Raw genomic sequence first — 17258 nt, forward strand, 5'->3', positions numbered from 1 at the left:
TACTGTTGCTTTTTCTTTTCATCCAGCTTGCATTGGTGACTTGGAGAGACTGTCTTTTCAGGCCATTGAATAAACAGGTACCTACTTGTGCGTGTTGTGTTTTCCTTTTAAAACCCCTTCCAGGTGTCATACCTTAGCCTTTGTCTTTCTCAGTCCTTTATAATATCCTCAGAGTACCTCTCATCTTGCCTCTGATAGATTTGAATGTGTAAGAGCTATGTAGTAACATAATATTGGTGCATACCATAGTCTATAATCTGCATGTCTCTTTCCTATATCTGTTCTAAAGGTAACAAATGCTGTTTTAAAACTTATTGAAAAAGAAAGAAATGGTGAAACTATCAATACAAGACTGATAAGTGGAGTTGTACAGTCTTACGGTAAGCAGTTTCCCTTTAATTCGGTGAAAGCTTTGATATCAGTGGCAGTGAGAACAGAGATGCAACAGATCTGTTTTCAAATAGTGTCATGAAGACCGTTGTGAGCACTTACCAACGCACTCACAGTTCTCTTCACTGTGTTTGATTTTACCCATTATAAAGATTGTTTATCCTCTTGCCTTAAGGAGATTTTGATGGACTAGACATTTGACATTTGAATTATTTTCTTTTCTGGTTTCACACTGAATTACTGGATCTATATACCTGTATAGACTGAAAACTAAGCACTTATATATGCTTAGAGTGTCATTAATGGAGCTGAATGATAACCAGAAATCTGTATCATCTTGAACAACTGCCATTGAGAAGCCAATAAAGCAACACAGTGGTTTAAAACTTAAGTAATGTTCTGTTTCTTTGAAAGTTTAAAATTAAGCATTATTATTTTTAAGCTTTAGAAATATTAAGATGTTCTCTTAATGAACTTGATGAGAACTTTGAAGCATGCCTGGCTGTTGGTCAGAATCACTTGCCTTTGTGTGTCTTGGATTTTTTTTTTTTTAATGCAAAATGTATTTACCAGAAAATAAGTTTGCCTTTTGCCCTGCTATTTTATTCTTACCTTTTCAACATAACTTAAACTGAAAGCTACACCTAAAGTAAAATATATATTCCTTAAAATATAACCAAATATGAAGCAGTTGAAACATAGTTCTGTTTACTTCCAGTGGAGCTGGGACTGAATGAAGATGACGCCTTTGCAAAGGGCCCCACGCTAACAGTGTACAAAGAGTCCTTTGAGTGTCAGTTTCTGGCAGACACAGAAAGATTTTATACCAGAGAGAGCACCGAATTCTTGCAGCAGAACCCGGTTACTGAATATATGAAAAAGGTAAGCTTAAACATACTTAGAGTAGGGTTAAGTTAAAAGTTCCTGCTGCTCAAGTAAATTACTCTTTTTATGCTTATATATGCAGCTTCCTTCAAAGTCATGTCTTGGGCACTGTTAACCGGTAGTGTTTGTAGCAGGTGCAAATGGTTTCTCCCCACTCACTAAGGAGCTTGTATAAATTAACTTAATAATCGTGGCTCATGTTCTCCTACTGTGTGGAGGATGTAACTGTTACAGCTGAATGACATACGTGTTTGAACACTCTCTCCTAGAATGTACAGGTGTATCTAATGGCAGCCACCGTCTTACATCAGTGAAAAAATAGTATTTGAAGAAACAAATTTTTATCTGCAAACTTTAAGCTTTTTACTTTTTTGCTTCTGAGATCTCTCCTAAAAATCTATTTAACACAACCTTCCAGTGTGTATTAGAGAAGTCCTTCTGAAAGAACAGGATTGAAATTTTAGATGAGAAGACTGGGGATTGGTCTCTGCATCATGAATCTTCTACATCAAGTGATGTCACAGTACAGTTCTGCGGGAGGTATTCTAGCTTCCCTTCTCGGAAATACCGGTGTCCCAGACTTAAGCTCAGAGGAGTGACCTCAGTCAGGGGTCAGCAGACTTTCCTTGAAGGGCCAGATGGTAAATACTTTAGACCTCGTGCACACGTGGTCTCGTCTGCAACCGTTCAGCTCTGCATTATGGCACAAAAGCAGCCGTGGCAACATCGAAACTGTGCTCCAGTGCAAGTTTCCTTCCAGCAGAACTTTGCCCCCAGGCAATAGTTTGCCAACCCCTGACCTCAACGGGCAAGGAGACTTCCAGGGGGTCCGGGGCTGTGTGTCGGACACCCGCTTCTCCCTTTAGTCTCTGTTCACTTGGAGGGCAGAGTCACTGCAGAGTCACTTTCTCCATGTGCTGAGACCAGAAGTCAAGGAGAGCAACAGCTCCCCTGTCTAACCACATAAAGTCCTCCTCAGTTTGTCCATGACGTTCCTAGAACATTTTCCCATAAGAGATAGTAATTGTAAGTGGGCCTTACAAGTCTGAAGTTAAAAGTCCTTGACAGATGAGTCCTTCAAAACCTAACAGAAGTGGAACCCCACAGAACTATTACACTTGGGAAAGTGATAGTTCTTTGTGTATTTACGAGTTAAGTTAGCTTTCATGTGCCAGTCTGGAAGCTAACCAGCTTATTGAGAGTTGAAACAGCTGCTTGACCAATCAGTTTTAAATCTAAGCACTGATTTTTACAGTGTAGTTTTCATAAACATATCTTTTATTGAACTGTACAATATATGGTAAGTCTTTTAAAACTGTATATGTTTTTTAAAAGTGTAGCCTTTTATCAGGATACAGATCCACACGTGTGGTTCAGGCCTTTTCATTTCATGGACTTCTTCGTGAATTGCAGTTACCTGCTGTCCACACCGAGGAAGGTGGTAGTGCTTTGGTGCATGGAAATCCGCTTTATAGACGTATGGTTTCAACCCAGTCTGAGCCCTGCCTTCAAGGGAGAATGTGCTACCTGCATCCTGGCCATCTTAAATGGGGTTTCTTGGGTTAATGGTTTGGCCCAAATCTGGTTGGGTCTTAGCAAACATGACAGCCATTCCATTTGAAAAATCCACCATGTAGAGATTCTGTGGGCTTAAAATTGGAATTTAACTGTCTGAACAATGCTACTGTTACTACTAGCTGTAGACTTGCATCTCAAACTGGGCTATGTGTCTAATTGAAAATCCCCACTCCACCATTTACTAAGGGTGACTTTAACCCCCTAGTAAATGGTGGTTAAAGTCTGTTCCTCAGTTTCCTCATCTGTAAAATGGGGATATTTTACCATCGTCATCATCATCATTATTATGTATTATTTGATGTTTGGCCATGAGTATGCATCAAAACCTCCAGTGTATGCCTGATAGTACACAGGATAAAATATGGAACATTTTATTCTATAACTTGAGAAAATATGTTTATATTCGAACACTATTAGGAAGTAAAATACAAAACTCATGAACAGTTTTGAGATAAAACATCAACTTTCAAGAACTACTCTCCTTTTAGCAGCTCGTTTAGGCTAGATGTACAGATTCTCTGGGGTCTGTGTTCCTTTTTCTTGCATTGTCCTTCAGAGGAAACAGTTGAGAGTCTGTGCTTCCCTGCTACTGATGGTGTCGGGGGAACAAGCCTCAGCCACGTTAGTTTCAGTGTATCTTACTCTCTGTCTCTTGTGATTGAGTCTGTGGTGAGCCTTCAAAGAATACTTGACCTTTCTAGGTTTCTAATATCATTTTTTTAAGTTTTAAAAACAAAATATATGTTATGAATTTGCTGACTGCTTTTTGATCCATTTTTTCATTTTGTTTTTCCTGTATACTGATCCTAATAGAATTAATAGAGACAGTCTTTGCTTAATTTTATTTAGTCCTTTTGAATTTGTACTCTGATATAATTGTCTGCCAAGGACAGTGGTGATCACGAGCTTATTTACCGTCAAATCAACAGAGAATGTAGATCACTGTCCCTCCTAAAACCTAATGACTTCATACCCAGGAGTTTGGGTTTGTTGGTTTCCCTGGTCATGAAGTCTGTGAAATGTGGAGAATGGCATTATGTCTGAAAAAAAACAATGTACATACCTTAATTTGAAAATGCTTTATTGCTAAATTATGCCAAAACAATTATAATAGCAACATCAAAGATCACTGACCAAGGGTCAGCTTAACAAATAATAATAATGAAAAGTTTAAATATTTTGAGAATAACGGAAATGCAGCACAGACACACAGAGTGAGCACCTGTTCTTGGAAGAATGGTGCTGACAGCCTTGCACAACTAGGGTCACCACAGACCTTTAGTTCCTATTTCAAAGCAAAAACCAGTGCCAGAGCACAGTGAAAGGAGGCTGGCCTGTGGTCGGTAGTCCTCCCTTGTTCACGGTTTCAGTCACCCACAGTCAGCCTCTCTCTGACAATATGGAATGAGAAGTTCCAGAAATAAACAGTCTGTAAGTCTTAAATTGCAGAGTATCGATAAGGGTATTACCCTCGAAAGTGTGAAACAGCACGTATCTGTAGGAAGGAGATTGATATAAAGACATTCGGATGGTTAATCATGATAACCTCGTTGAAGTCATTTGAAGAGGACTTGGAAACAAAGATACAGGTTACAGAGGAAGTGGTGCGCACCGGGGACTGGTTATTGTGGTTAGCATTCCCTCCCCACCCCAGCCTGAGTCAAAGGACCCCTTCCCTCCTCTTGTTTTCTTCCTCATACTAGGTAGGGCAGGATTGCGAGTTGAATTTGTCATTGGTTTTGTTTTAAAAAGACACAAGTCCAAACTGTTGACCTGAGCTCACTCCCGCAGGCGGAGGCTCGTCTGCTGGAGGAGCAGCGCAGGGTCCAGGTGTACCTTCACGAGAGCACGCAGGACGAGCTCGCCAGGAAGTGCGAGCAGGTGCTCATCGAGAAGCACCTGGAGATCTTCCACACAGAGTTCCAGAACCTGCTGGACGCCGACAAAAACGAGGGTGAGCCGCGGAGATTCGGAGCGCGTGGATGTTGATTACGATCTGTGATCATGAAGTTGTGTGAAGGTCTAGACTCAGAGTTAGCGCTACCACACCAGCCATTCTTTAAGAGGGCTGTGTGTGTGTGTACCTTGCGGTGTGTTGATCTCAGATCTCTGTAGCGTGTTTTGGGTATGACTTTTTAGGAAGAACATCTTTTCAGTTTGATGTGGAGTCTTGACTTCTTCCATACACTTTCGCATCCACTGATGCTACCACTGTTTTGTGCATGTGAGTGTGTGACTTTTATGCTGAAAATTCTTAGAGATGAGAAGGCTGCTGTTTTGCGAAAGTATTTCCCTTACCCCTTCCTTGTTTTCCTGGGACATGTGAGGAGCTCAGTAGAAGACTGGTGTTTAGACACAGGACTTTTCTTCTTTGGTGCTCATAAATCAGCCATGTGCCATGCATGTATTAAGAGAAGAATGTGGGGGCCCTTTTGTGGCTGAATTGTTTGTATAGTTGAGATGGATGTTCATAAATACTCCTTAAATTTATTCATTCTTGTAAATAATATTTGAGTGCCTATTATGTATTAGGTATAATCAGTTTCTCAATCTTGAAGCATCACCTGTAGTTCCTGTTCATCTTTTTTCTGTTATATCAGTGGTTTCTCCTGGCAAGGGGGAAATACGCTTTCATAATCACCTGATTTCATTGTTACTTTTGGCTAAATATAAAATATTTGCGTACAATTAAGTGCAATTGATTATTAGGTCTAAAAACCCTGTGGTTTTATTTCACTGCACCTTCCATCTCTATAAATACGTATTTAGTGGGATGGATTTGCAAAGTTTGTTTTGATGCATAAAGGTGGCACCTTCTTCTTTCAGATTTGGGTCGCATGTATAATCTTGTATCTAGAATCCAAGATGGCCTGGGAGAATTGAAAAAACTCCTGGAGACACACATTCATAATCAGGGTCTTGCAGCAATTGAAAAGTGTGGAGAAGCTGCATTAAATGTAAGTACTGTTCAGCTGAACACGGGTCGGGCCTTAACCATTCCTGCGCGAGGACTGCAGACGGGTGTCCTGTCTGCACCCACAGGTCTAGGGGGTAAGACTTTCACTGGACTCGTATAGAGGATTGGCTATTGGCTCTTTAGAGTAGGAGTTTCACAAGCATCTTTGTTTAGTAAATAGCTCCATTAATTTGCCTCTGGCACTTCTTAGGCATTAAGAATGTTATTTCTTGATATTTTTTTTTTTCCTTTCATTGTTTGTCAAAATTAACATTCCTTGCACTAGAAGAGAGAAGATGATGATTCCATAGAAAGAACAGGCTGAAGCCTCCTGGAGACCTGGCTCCGGCACCGTGGGCCACAGGCTGCCCCATGCAGGAACTTTGGTCTGAGTACCGCCCTCCAGTTGGAGACCGCAGGGCTGTTTGCCCTGGAAAGGCCCTTAGTTGTATGGCATTTCTCCTACAGCCCCCATCCCCACTGCCGCCCCCCCCTCCAGGAGGTACCAGAATATTTCTGCTGCGTTTTCTATGATTCAGTTGCTGATTTTACATAGGAAGTATCGCGTGTTTCTGAGAGACAGGTAAGTTGTCTTCAGGTTTGTCCCTGTTGTGCGCTTAAATTTCAGTCGTGTTCGGGACAGCTAACGGAGAAGAAAAGCTTCTAGAACACAGCTGGTTCTTCTGCCTGAATCCAGAAACTTTTTGTCCCTGATTTTACTGTGTTTGGTGTAAAGTATTTCGAGTCTGTTTTCCTGTTATCTTTGGGGGCTCCCTTTTCCACTTTTCATTATGGGGCTCACTGCATCACTTGTTGTGACATCTGTGGATTATCAGAGGGAAGAATGTAAACACACCTTAGAGTTTTATAAAATAATACACTTTATACTTAGCAGACGGCAGAGTTCAGGCTTGGTGGTAGGTGCTGTGGAAAGTCTCCAGGTTTCAGGGTGAGGTCCCAGCAGTGCCATGGGGCCCCTGCCCACAGCCCCCGGGGATGGTCCATCCGGGCTCAGATCCAGCTCTGTTGTTCACTAACCACTGACCGCATTGCTCACTCGCTTGTCCTGTCTGTGGCAGTTAGGAAGAAAGACTAATGATGGTGACCACCTTCTAGAGGTTTTGTGAATAAAGAATACTTAATGCTTGTAAAGGGCTTCTTACATGAAAGTACGCAGTGCTCAGCAGTGAGGATTGCAGTTTTTCTCAGGTATCCAGTCCTGTTTAATTTTTTTAAATTATGTAAAAATTATATGATTTTTCTTATGTCCAAACTCTGAATATTCTTTGTTGAAAAGTCTGACGCACAGACACAGGTACACACATATGCACGTGTGGACGTACGTGAGACTCGAAAGGGGCCACCTTGATGAAGATATCTTTTCAATAACGTAAGGTTTTCCCAATTGTTAATTCAAAGCCCATTTGGCCAGAAAGGCAGGGGTAGCCATCCATTTGGCTGGAAAACATGTTTTACTGCTAATAAATCTGATGTAGGCTGAAATTTTTACAGGTTTTAAGTTTGTAATGTGATTCGAATAATATTTATGTGTTACAAACATCAGAATGGGCTTAAGAATTTTCTGAAGGCATATTTTTCATAGTTAAATGGATTTGAGAATCACATGTGTTCCTGGGTAACTGGTGCCCAGGGAATTCCCCTCGTGGGGTCCCCCTCGCTTCACCCAAATGGGAACTGGCAGTCCTCTCCCTGTGAAGTGTGGCTGAAAGCCTGAACATACGTGCTGCTTTTAGACGAGCTGTGTCTTGTAACTGCCACGCCCCCAGGCCAGGGAACACTAGAGAACAAGGCTGGGGATCAGGGCTCCTCTCGGGGGACGAGGGCTTCAGGCCCACCCGCCATCACGGGAGATTCCAGCGGAGGATGAGAGCTGTCGGCCTTCAGAGGCTGGTGACTGAGGACAGGCGTGCCCAGCCACGCCGCCCGCGCCATCGGCATGCCTCACGGAGGCTCCCGGAGGACTTCAAAACCTTGTGCACCAAGGACTCTTCAGTGATGGGTTTAAACTGCTTTAGAGCTGAACAGATAATTGTTTTAATAGGCAAGTTTTTTTCACCGGCGAGTCACCCCATGTCTGGCCTCTGGACAGAAGGGAGAGAGTGGGCGGCTGGGTCAGCCAGCACATTCCATGCTGCTCTTAGGGAGACAGGCTAGAGCCCAACGTGTGTGCTCAGCCGCTGGCCGTGTGGTGACGGTTTGTAGGAGAATTGTCAGATACAGGAGGAGACTTGAGGGGAGCAGCCTGGAAGCAGAGCCCGCGCCTTCAGGTTCGTTTACAAAGACCGAAGCCCATGGCATGGCCGGCTGCGTTCTTAGTTTTATCTACCACAGCAACCAGATACGTGATGGTGGCTGGTGCTATAACTCAAAGGCCCCATGTATGCTGCAGAGAAAATTGAAGTTGTTTTCATTGATTCCGCAAGGATCTGTGGCCTGGCTCTGAGCCTGGGTTCCCATGTGAAGTGCCACACCTCTGTGCTGCCCTCGGGTCTCAGCTTTCCTTCTCAGACCTCCGTGCCCTTCTCCTCCTGCTCCGCTGACTGGATGGCGGGTCTGTTTTGAAACCTCACGTCTTCCCTCCTCCGTCCTTAGCTCAGCGGGGCAGCTGTGGGCTCGGTGCCCCTGCCCCCCCCTTCGCCCCCAGCAGCATTCGTCCCCTGAGATGGAGTCATTTCCTACTGAGTCTGGACCAGCCGTGGGTCTTCACACCACCATACACGTGCCGTGCTGGACCTGCCTGGTTCTTCTCTCTTCCTAGATGTATGCCTTCTTTTTCCCCTGTATATTACACACCTTCATCTTCCAATACCCTCAAATGCCATTCTTTCCCCAAAGCCTTTCTCGACCACTCCTTGGAACCAGCATCGTGTTGGACTGTTTACACGGCATTCACACTCCTTACATTTTGCTTGTCTGTGTAAATGTCTCCTGCGGAGCTGGCTTTATCCACCGTCGTGCCCTCAGCCCAGCTCCATGCCTCACACAGAACAGGGTCTCGGTGCACTTGGGTCTTTGTGATGCTCCTCTCTGTCTCCCGCAGGATTCAGGGGGCTTACAAAGTGCGAAACAGGCGGTAAGACAAATGAGACAGCAGCAAAGTAAGGGCTGCAGACACAAGCAAAGCTGAGTGCAGAATAGTGAGTGGCACTCAGAATGCATGCAGTGAGGTGGTGAAGTCTGGTCTCCTGACAGAGGTGGGTCACAAATCTGCCTCCAGTGTTTTCCATCAGTACAGAAAGCCTGCTGGAAAAGACAGTTGGCGGTACTGTGATGTACAGTCAGCTCCTTGATTCACACCGATCATAAGGAACAAGCCCTCAGCTCTGAGGAATGACTCTTATCGGCATTCAAAACTGATAATACCTTTCCTAATGGCCCATCTAAAGTGAACACCAGCCATGTGGAAAGTCATCCAAATACAACGTAAATACAAAGGAAAACTATATCAGGTCATTGGATGGCTAAAATTTCCCCTGACACCGAGGTTTCACAGCAGAATGGGGTTCAGGGAAGGAGTCAGGGCAGACTAGTGAGCACTTGCTAGTGAGCACTTGATGATACAGTTGGTTTCATGCTGAATTTTTAATTAGCACTCCGTTCTGCAGCAATCTGGGCGCTATTGTTCTCTACAAAGAAGGCCTCATAAATCAGGTATAGAGAATGTTTCCTTACTGTCTTCAGGGCAGAAATGGCAACAGATAAGCACAAAGTCCTCTTTGAAACTGTATCTTGACTGAGTGACTTCAGTCTAACTGGACCTGAAATGTAACCCAGCAAGAGTGGGCTTGTAGATACTTTGATGTCCAGCAGGACTGTTGGTCTAACAGTGGGAGGCTGGGCTGCGACCTGGACTGGGGCACAAAGTTGTCAACATTTATTTGCAGGTTTGGCGGGTGGGGGGGAAGTGTTCTCCTGAGATGAAAAGGCATTTTCAGGAGTAGCGCGGGGCTGCTGGCTCCAGGATCGGGAGTGACAGTGCTTGTAAGAGGAGCACTTAAAATGGAGAATTTTAGAGACAGACAGAAAATCAGGGCACTCTGACAAGCATGTTTTCAGCATAAGACTAAGGAGTGAGCCTGAGGCCGTATATCAGACTTGTAAAAAAAGTTCTATGGTTTGGGTTGAGAAGTTGGCTTAGATGTAATTATAAGAACCAAATTGTGTACGAACTTACCCCGGAATAAACAGAGTAACATGGTGCTGGGTGCTTCTGGCAGATGGAGGGTTAAGTGATATATCCAAGATTCCCTTTCTCTCTGGAGTAAAATCCCAAATATAAGAACTTAGTTCTGACTCAGTCTTCCTATGGATGGTGAGAGAAGAGAATGATCCACTCAGAGCCACACCTGCTCGGGAGCCTTGCATGGGGAGTGTGGTGTAGCTCCGTCTGGTCCAGGGGATGGAGCACTCAGCCTCAGCCAGGTCTTCCCAGAGTACAGAGTGGGTGGGAGAAGGTCCTCAACCAGCACTGCTGAACGCTGGGTGATGGATCATGGTGTCAGATTTTACTATTTCTCAATTTGAATATGTTGAACATTTTCCGTAATAAAACTTAAACAGAAAGAAAAAAAGAAATGCACTAGTTTTGATGCAGTTGATGTGGGAAAAGAGAGGGGACTGAGGAGCTGTTTTAGAATAAAAGGAAACAGTTTTATACAGTAGGTCCACCTGATCCTTTTAATTACAGAGAACTGATAACATGGTGGCAATGCAGATTGGTCCAGAAAACATGCAGGTAAATTGTCCACTCTGTCTTGCCATGAGATGAAGAGAACAACCTTTTTCTCTGGAAAAAAAACACAAATAAATGTCCATTTTTAGTCTGTGATCACCAGGCTCTGAGGAGATTCACTGTGTCCTTCATGTAACCAGGAAGCTCCCTTCTCTCCTCCACCTGTAGGGGGAAACCTCAGTCCTTTCTTCCACAGGCATACCCATCGAGGAGCCTCCTCTTACCCAAATCCCCCACACCAATCTCAATTCTGGCTTAGCCTTGCTGTGCGCCCGCCCACCCTGAAGAGGCCGCGCCTGGTTCCCGGCCCAGTCAGAGGAAACCGTGAACTTCTCTCGGTGTTTGAGCTCATACCCGGCAAGGGGGGGCAGCCTGAGCAGCACCCCACGAGGATGCTGACCATCGTGTGATGGGGGAGGCCCTGCTGTCCAGGGTTCAGGGAGGTTCTCAGAAAATACTGGTGACGAGTCCAAGATTGGCAGCTGGGATCCTACACGGAGCCCCCAAGAGGTCTGCTGGGACAGGAAGCGGGGACGGGGCAGGGGAGGCAGGTAAACCTGAGAGGACGGCCTGGGCTGGCCAGACCAGGGAGACCCCGAAGGCTAGGTCAGTGAATGCCTTAATTCCAAGGACAAGAAGAAACCAGGTTAGGCTGTATAAGAAGCCTGAAACTGACGATATGATTTTCTTTCTTTTCTCCTTTTTTTTAAAAAAATGAAATTGCGACCATGTGAAAAATGGATTAAAAGGAAGAATAACTGTTAGCATACCAGTTAGGTGTGTTAAGAGTGGTTCAGATAGAAACGACGCGGCTGGTGATGGGGACGCAGAGAAGGAACGAGGCAGTTAGACTCTGTAACAGGCAGGGTTCATGTCGGATGATTGTTGAAGCTGGACAGTGAATACAGGGGGCGAGTTTTACGGCCCTTTGTGATTTTGAATATATCTGAATCTTTTCTACAATAAAACGTTGACAGAAAAGAAATGTAAATAGCAGTGCAGAGGGCGGCAGAACCATGGGGCGGTCAGGCCAACTCTGACGCGGAGTTCAGGAATCCCCGTGTCCAAGACAGGTTGTGTGAGCCGAGTGGGGACATCTGGTCTGGAGAGGAATGTGCCAGCCTCGGGCAGAAGATGCCCATCACGTAGGAGTTGGATGAGGTCCCCCCACCCCACCCCCCACCCCCTGGGACCAGCCTGAGCAGTGTCGTGTTTCTTATATGCAGAGACCTCTTGCATAGTAAGAGTAATCACGCAGATTGCTAAGTACTCCATTCGTGTTTTTTTTTTTAACATCCAAAATTCGCTTCTTCATGTTCTTAAAAAAGCATGCATTTTATCCAGCTGGCCCGAAAAAAAAGCATGCATTTTTTCCTCTGCCCTCACCTCTCTTGCTTTTGTGACTCTGCCATCTGGGGCCCTCGGAAACAGCTCCTGCACATCACCATTTACCTCCCAGTTGCTAAATCACCCATCTTTTGAACGTTTTCTCCTCCATTTGACATTGCCGATGGCTCCTTCTTCAAACTCCCTCCTCTGTGCTACTCCTGTGTGTCCCTGTCTCCGTCTGCTCTTGGCAGCTCCGAGGTGGCTTCTCTCAGGATTTCAGAAGCTAATTCAGGTCTCCAGGGCTCAGCGCCTAAGCACAGTCTTCCCTCAGGAGGTTCCATCCACACCCTCGCTTCTCACCAGCCAGACTCCCGGCTGGGTCTTCTCCTGTTAGCCGAAAGGATCTGGAATTGGAGTCTGAAGGTTTCTGTTCCCTTAGAGAAGGTCTGTCTTTCCATGGGGAATTCATACCTGGCATTTCTTGGGACTTTTATGTTTTTTCCAAATCCTGGATCTGAGAAAAATCGGTCAAGAAGTGAAGACAGGGGAGAGCGTGTAGTTCTCTCGCAAACATAATGGTCAACATAGAGGCGCTGCTGGTTCAGAGGACTCCATCGAGGTGGGAACTCCGAGCTTCAGGCCGTCTCTGGGAACCAGGCTGAGACAGAGGGGCAGTCCAGTGGGTCAGCCTTCCTCCTGGGCAGTGCCCAGTTATAAATGTGTGTATGTCGTCCTCTGCTCCTAAGAGGCAGTCCTTCTTGCAAACGAAGCAAATATTAATCTGTTTATATTCATAATACACTTTATATCAATCCTGTGAGTGATGTTGCAAGAAACAGCAAGGTTTGGAAGCAAATTAAGTCCTTAAATTGGCAGTTTTGATATGTGATTCTTTTTAATGCTGCTAATAACCTTACTGTGTGATAGTGTTGGCATTTTCCAGTGTTTGGGTACTTGTTGGAGGTGAAAGCTCTTTGTAAATACTTTAAAAGAACCAATGCCAAGAGGAAAACAGTATGAATGATGAGAAATAATTTGACATGAAATCAGAAAACAATCTAAAATCTGAATTGGCAAAAGCAGTATCAATTTCAATGGCAAAACCAAAATTAAGTCAAGCGGACAGTATTTTCATTGTTAAGAAAAAAAGAAAAGAAATGAGTTTATATGAAGTAAGACGTGTGCTGAGGGACAGGTATTTTTGGATGCAGACTTAGGAATCAGATTATTAATAGAGAATGCAAGAACTTCTACACCTGGAATCGTTCTCCGGAAACTAAGAGCGGGATTGTACAATGGGACAGTCAGTGCTGTGTGTGTGTGTTCTAAGTTTTAAGATAGAAAAATTTTTAAACGTTAAATATATGTGGCATCCGCTTTCAATATTTTAAGTGATTTTTATTTGGCAGTTTTTTGTGTTAAGTTCCCTTTTAACATTTTATCAAATGTCTGCCCAGTAGAGACCACTTTACATGTCACTGAAATGAAAATCTTGTCACAGTGCTTTTATTCATAATAATAACAGGCCTGGCATGTTTATTATATCTGTAATAACAGAAAGCCTCTGAACCTCCTGGTATAACCCTATCACTGAAGAATGATTTAATGGTGACCCAAGATCAAGTCAGGTGTCACAGAAACGCAGAGTGATTGGAATTGGGGGATTTGTGGTTTCTCCTTCCTGAACCGGAGGAGAAATACTCGTCAGGAATTGGGGCATGCTGGCAGACCGTTGACACCTCCCGTCAGTGACGTGCTGGCCAGGGAGCCCTGCGCTCGTGCTGAGCCCCGCGTCCAGCAGCACCGCCTGGGCTCCGCCTGTCTGCCCGACCTCTCCCTGGGCCTTTTCCTCTCTGAGACTCTCAGGAGCAGGCTGCCCACATCAGGCTGGCCAGGTGCCCGCCCTTGACTTTGTTTCTTCGTCTCTAAGGGGGAGGCCAACAGCCCTGACCCCACAGCGTGACGGGTCAGGCCTGTGAGCTCAATCTGCCCTCTGACACGCAGCCAGCCCTCGGGTTGGCCACTCTGGTCTTCGTATGACCCCAGACTGTCCCCTCCGGCCCATCTTTCCTGCCTGCCTTCTGCAGCACTCCCGAAACCTCTCCTGAGGCTGGTTCTCATATCTCCTTTCTATTTTTCTGTCCAAAGAGTCCCAGTGGCCACCTCGCCGATCGCCTGGTGCTCTGACGGTCTCCAGGCCTGGCCTTTCCCACCCTAGCTCTCTACTTGTCCTCGTCCATCTTCAGATTTCCCGGGTGTACTAGTCAGACCCTCAGTGCCACGTGTGACCCACCCCTGCCGTTGCCCACATGTCCTGAGATCTCAAACCTACATTATTTTTGCATTGCCTGCTCAGCTAAGTTCTAAGTAACTTATTGACGGGTCTCCCCAGCCAAGACAAAGTCCAGAATATGAAATCTTCAACGGCAAAAGTAGACAAAGCAAAGCTGTCACTTTGAAAGTTTGTTTTGTGTGGTTCCTTTGAGTTTTCAGATAATTTGAAAAATCACTTTTTTGTGTAGCTCGGAATTAGTATTTCATTTTGAGTACAGAGAATATATTTTCTTTTATTATATCTATAAGCAGAATATCCTATGTGTTTTGATGATGGGATGTGAACTATTTCTTGATCTTATTTGTTAGCATCTTTGAAGAAGGAAGCAGATCTTTTGGAATATTTTCCAGTAGCATGTGAGTATACAGTCTAGTCCCCAGGAAACAACTCGTGTCTGTTTTTCCCTCTCCCCAAGGATCCCAAAATGTATGTACAGACAGTGTTGGATGTTCATAAAAAATACAACGCCCTGGTGATGTCGGCATTCAACAATGATGCTGGCTTCGTGGCCGCGCTGGACAAGGTGGGTATGCTGACCTGTGGCTCCGTGCGGGACCGAGCGGACGGCCCGCGGGCCTCTAACTGTGTGTCTGTGGCCTGCAGGCCGCGGGCCTCTGACTGTGTGTCTGTGGCCTGCAGGCCGCGGGCCTCTGACTGTGTGTCTGTGGCCTGCAGGCCCGCGGGCCTCTGACTGTGTCTGTGGCCTGCAGGCTTGCGGACCTCTGACTGTGTGTCTATGGCCTGCAGGCCCGCAGGCCTCTGACTGTGTGTCTGTGGCCTGCAGGCTTGCGGGCCTCTGACTGTGCGTCTGTGGCCTGCAGGCCCGCGGGCCTCTGACTGTGTGTCTGTGGCCTGCAGGCCGCGGGCCTCTGACTGTGTGTCTGTGGCCTGCAGGCCCGCGGGCCTCTGACTGTGTGTCTGTGGCCTGCAGGCTTGCGGGCCTCTGACTGTGTGTCTGTGGCCTGCAGGCTTGCGGGCCTCTGACTGTGTGTCTGTGGCCTGCAGGCCCGCGGGCCTCTGACTGTGCATCTGTGGCCTGCAGGCTTGCGGGCCTCTGACTGTGTGTCTGTAGCCTGCAGGCCCGCAGGCCTCTGACTGCCTCTGACTGTGTGTCTGTGGCCTGCAGGCCCGCGGGCCTCTGACTGTGTGTCTGTGGCCTGCAGGCCCGCGGGCCTCTGACTGTGCATCTGTGGCCTGCAGGCTTGCGGGCCTCTGACTGTGTGTCTGTAGCCTGCAGGCCCGCAGGCCTCTGACTGCCTCTGACTGTGTGTCTGTGGCCTGCAGGCCCGCGGGCCTCTGACTGTGCGTCTGTGGTCTGCAGGCCGCGGGCCTCTGACTGTGTGTCTGTGGTCTGCAGGCCCGCGGGCCTCTGACTGTGTGTCTGTGGTCTGCAGGCTTGCGGTCGCTTCATAAACAACAACGCAGTCACCAAGATGGCTCAGTCATCTAGCAAATCGCCCGAGTTGCTGGCTCGATACTGTGACTCCCTGCTGAAGAAGAGGTACTAGTGCGTTTGTGCGTTTTCTTAGTAAACCTGCTTAAAACCTCGGCCTCTAGTGAGGAGTTAAAAGTTCTGTTATGTGTGTTACGTTGTAATTCTTTTGTACCTCTTGAGAAAAATGCTGTAAACCCAGAACAGCTTCTTGTCTTCCTGAAAGTCATTTCATGTCACATGTTAACGTGGCCCAGTTCACCTGTTTCTTGCGTCTGTAATTGTAGACGGTGGGAGCGTGACCCTCCTAGCTAAAAGGCTAAAATTTGGAGCGCTGTCAAATGAAAAACTTTCGTATTTTAAATACGCAGGCACTCTGGCAGAGCTTGAGTTTGTTTGGCAGGACACACAGCTGCTTTTTTAGCCATTGTCTTTTCAGAAACTGTCTCATCGAGTCTGTTGATAGGCTATTCTTTCGTTAAGGCAGCTGACGCAGACAGAGTGGCGGAGAGCTCCGCAGTGCGGGTCTAATGAACATGCGTTAGTGACTAGAGGCAAGTGGGCGCCAGGGGAACCTTTGAGGAGAGGGACACGGCCCCGGCCTCTCAGGGAGAAGCTCGGAGCTTCCGGCCAACCGTTCTGAAGCAGGAGCACCTCTTCAGAGCCTGTTTGGTGGTTGGGTCATTTTAGATGAATTTATAGGGATCTCTTTTAGAGAGGACTCTTAGAGCAAAACCTTTAAATTTTTGTTTGTCCTAAAGTCACTTTTCAATTAATATTTGCTCATAGACCAGAGTGAACAAGTCAGTTGCTAAAGGACAGCCATCTGTTTTGTAGACATAACGACAAGCGGGAGGCGGCACTGGGGAGGGAGTTTAAAATGCTCTCCCACTACCTTTAACTATTAGGCCATTGAACGGCCTTTTATTTTTTCAAAGTTAAGTTCAAGCATATTGAGGAAAGCAATTAGAAAAGTGAAGCTAATTTACTTAAATTTAAATGGCTTATCTTAAAGGAAAACGATTCAGAATGTTTTCGGAAACTTTTAATTTTTGTTGTGGATATTCTAAATGATTATTTGGAAGGATAGTTTATGAAATAGAATATAAAATTGCCAAAGGGCCACAGGTTAAAAAAGCTAACCTTCCCTCATCCACGTGCTGATCTGAAAAAGAACTCACCGTTTGAACCGCATCTGATATGGTAGTTTGGCAAAGAGGTGCTTATTTAGTAAACATTTGCTGGTTTGTTTTAGTAATAAAACACCGTGCCTTTTAAAAATTTTCAGTTCCAAGAACCCAGAAGAAGCAGAACTCGAAGACACGCTCAACCAAGTGGTAAGGTGCTGGCTAGTTACGTCGGTTTTCAGGAGCTTTTTCTCTGACAGATGGCTTAGAGGTTATGTTTATGAGGCATCTGAACAGTAGTAGAAACACTTATTTTATTCTAAATCTGATTTTACTTCCTGTACTGAGTCAGTAATGTTAGCATTTGTGCCTTTCTCATTAGTAATAAGTCTAGACCAACTTAGTGTGATTTAAGGAGTGGATGGCAGTGTTAAAAGATGACGGGGGCAGTATTTTCTGTCACTCTGAATGTC

The 17258-nt window shown here is 45.6% G+C and overlaps 1 protein-coding gene across 5 annotated transcripts in view; it reads left to right on the forward strand.

The window, feature by feature from the left end:
• CUL1 (cullin 1) overlaps positions 1-17258 on the forward strand; it is an 89675-nt gene that overhangs the window by 61260 nt on the left and 11157 nt on the right. For all 5 annotated transcript variants that reach the window (XM_060415186.1, XM_042248974.2, XM_042248973.2 and 2 more), the window contains exons 5-12: positions 27-77; positions 290-380; positions 1109-1272; positions 4645-4807; positions 5680-5810; positions 14642-14749; positions 15621-15727; positions 16947-16995. In XM_060415186.1, coding sequence (XP_060271169.1) covers positions 27-77; positions 290-380; positions 1109-1272; positions 4645-4807; positions 5680-5810; positions 14642-14749; positions 15621-15727; positions 16947-16995 — 864 coding nt within the window. The remainder of the gene's footprint in view (positions 1-26; positions 78-289; positions 381-1108; positions 1273-4644; positions 4808-5679; positions 5811-14641; positions 14750-15620; positions 15728-16946; positions 16996-17258) is intronic.

The sequence above is a fragment of the Ovis aries genome, chromosome 4 (genome assembly GCF_016772045.2).
Source record: "Ovis aries strain OAR_USU_Benz2616 breed Rambouillet chromosome 4, ARS-UI_Ramb_v3.0, whole genome shotgun sequence".
In the NCBI taxonomy this organism is placed as follows: domain Eukaryota; kingdom Metazoa; phylum Chordata; class Mammalia; order Artiodactyla; family Bovidae; genus Ovis; species Ovis aries.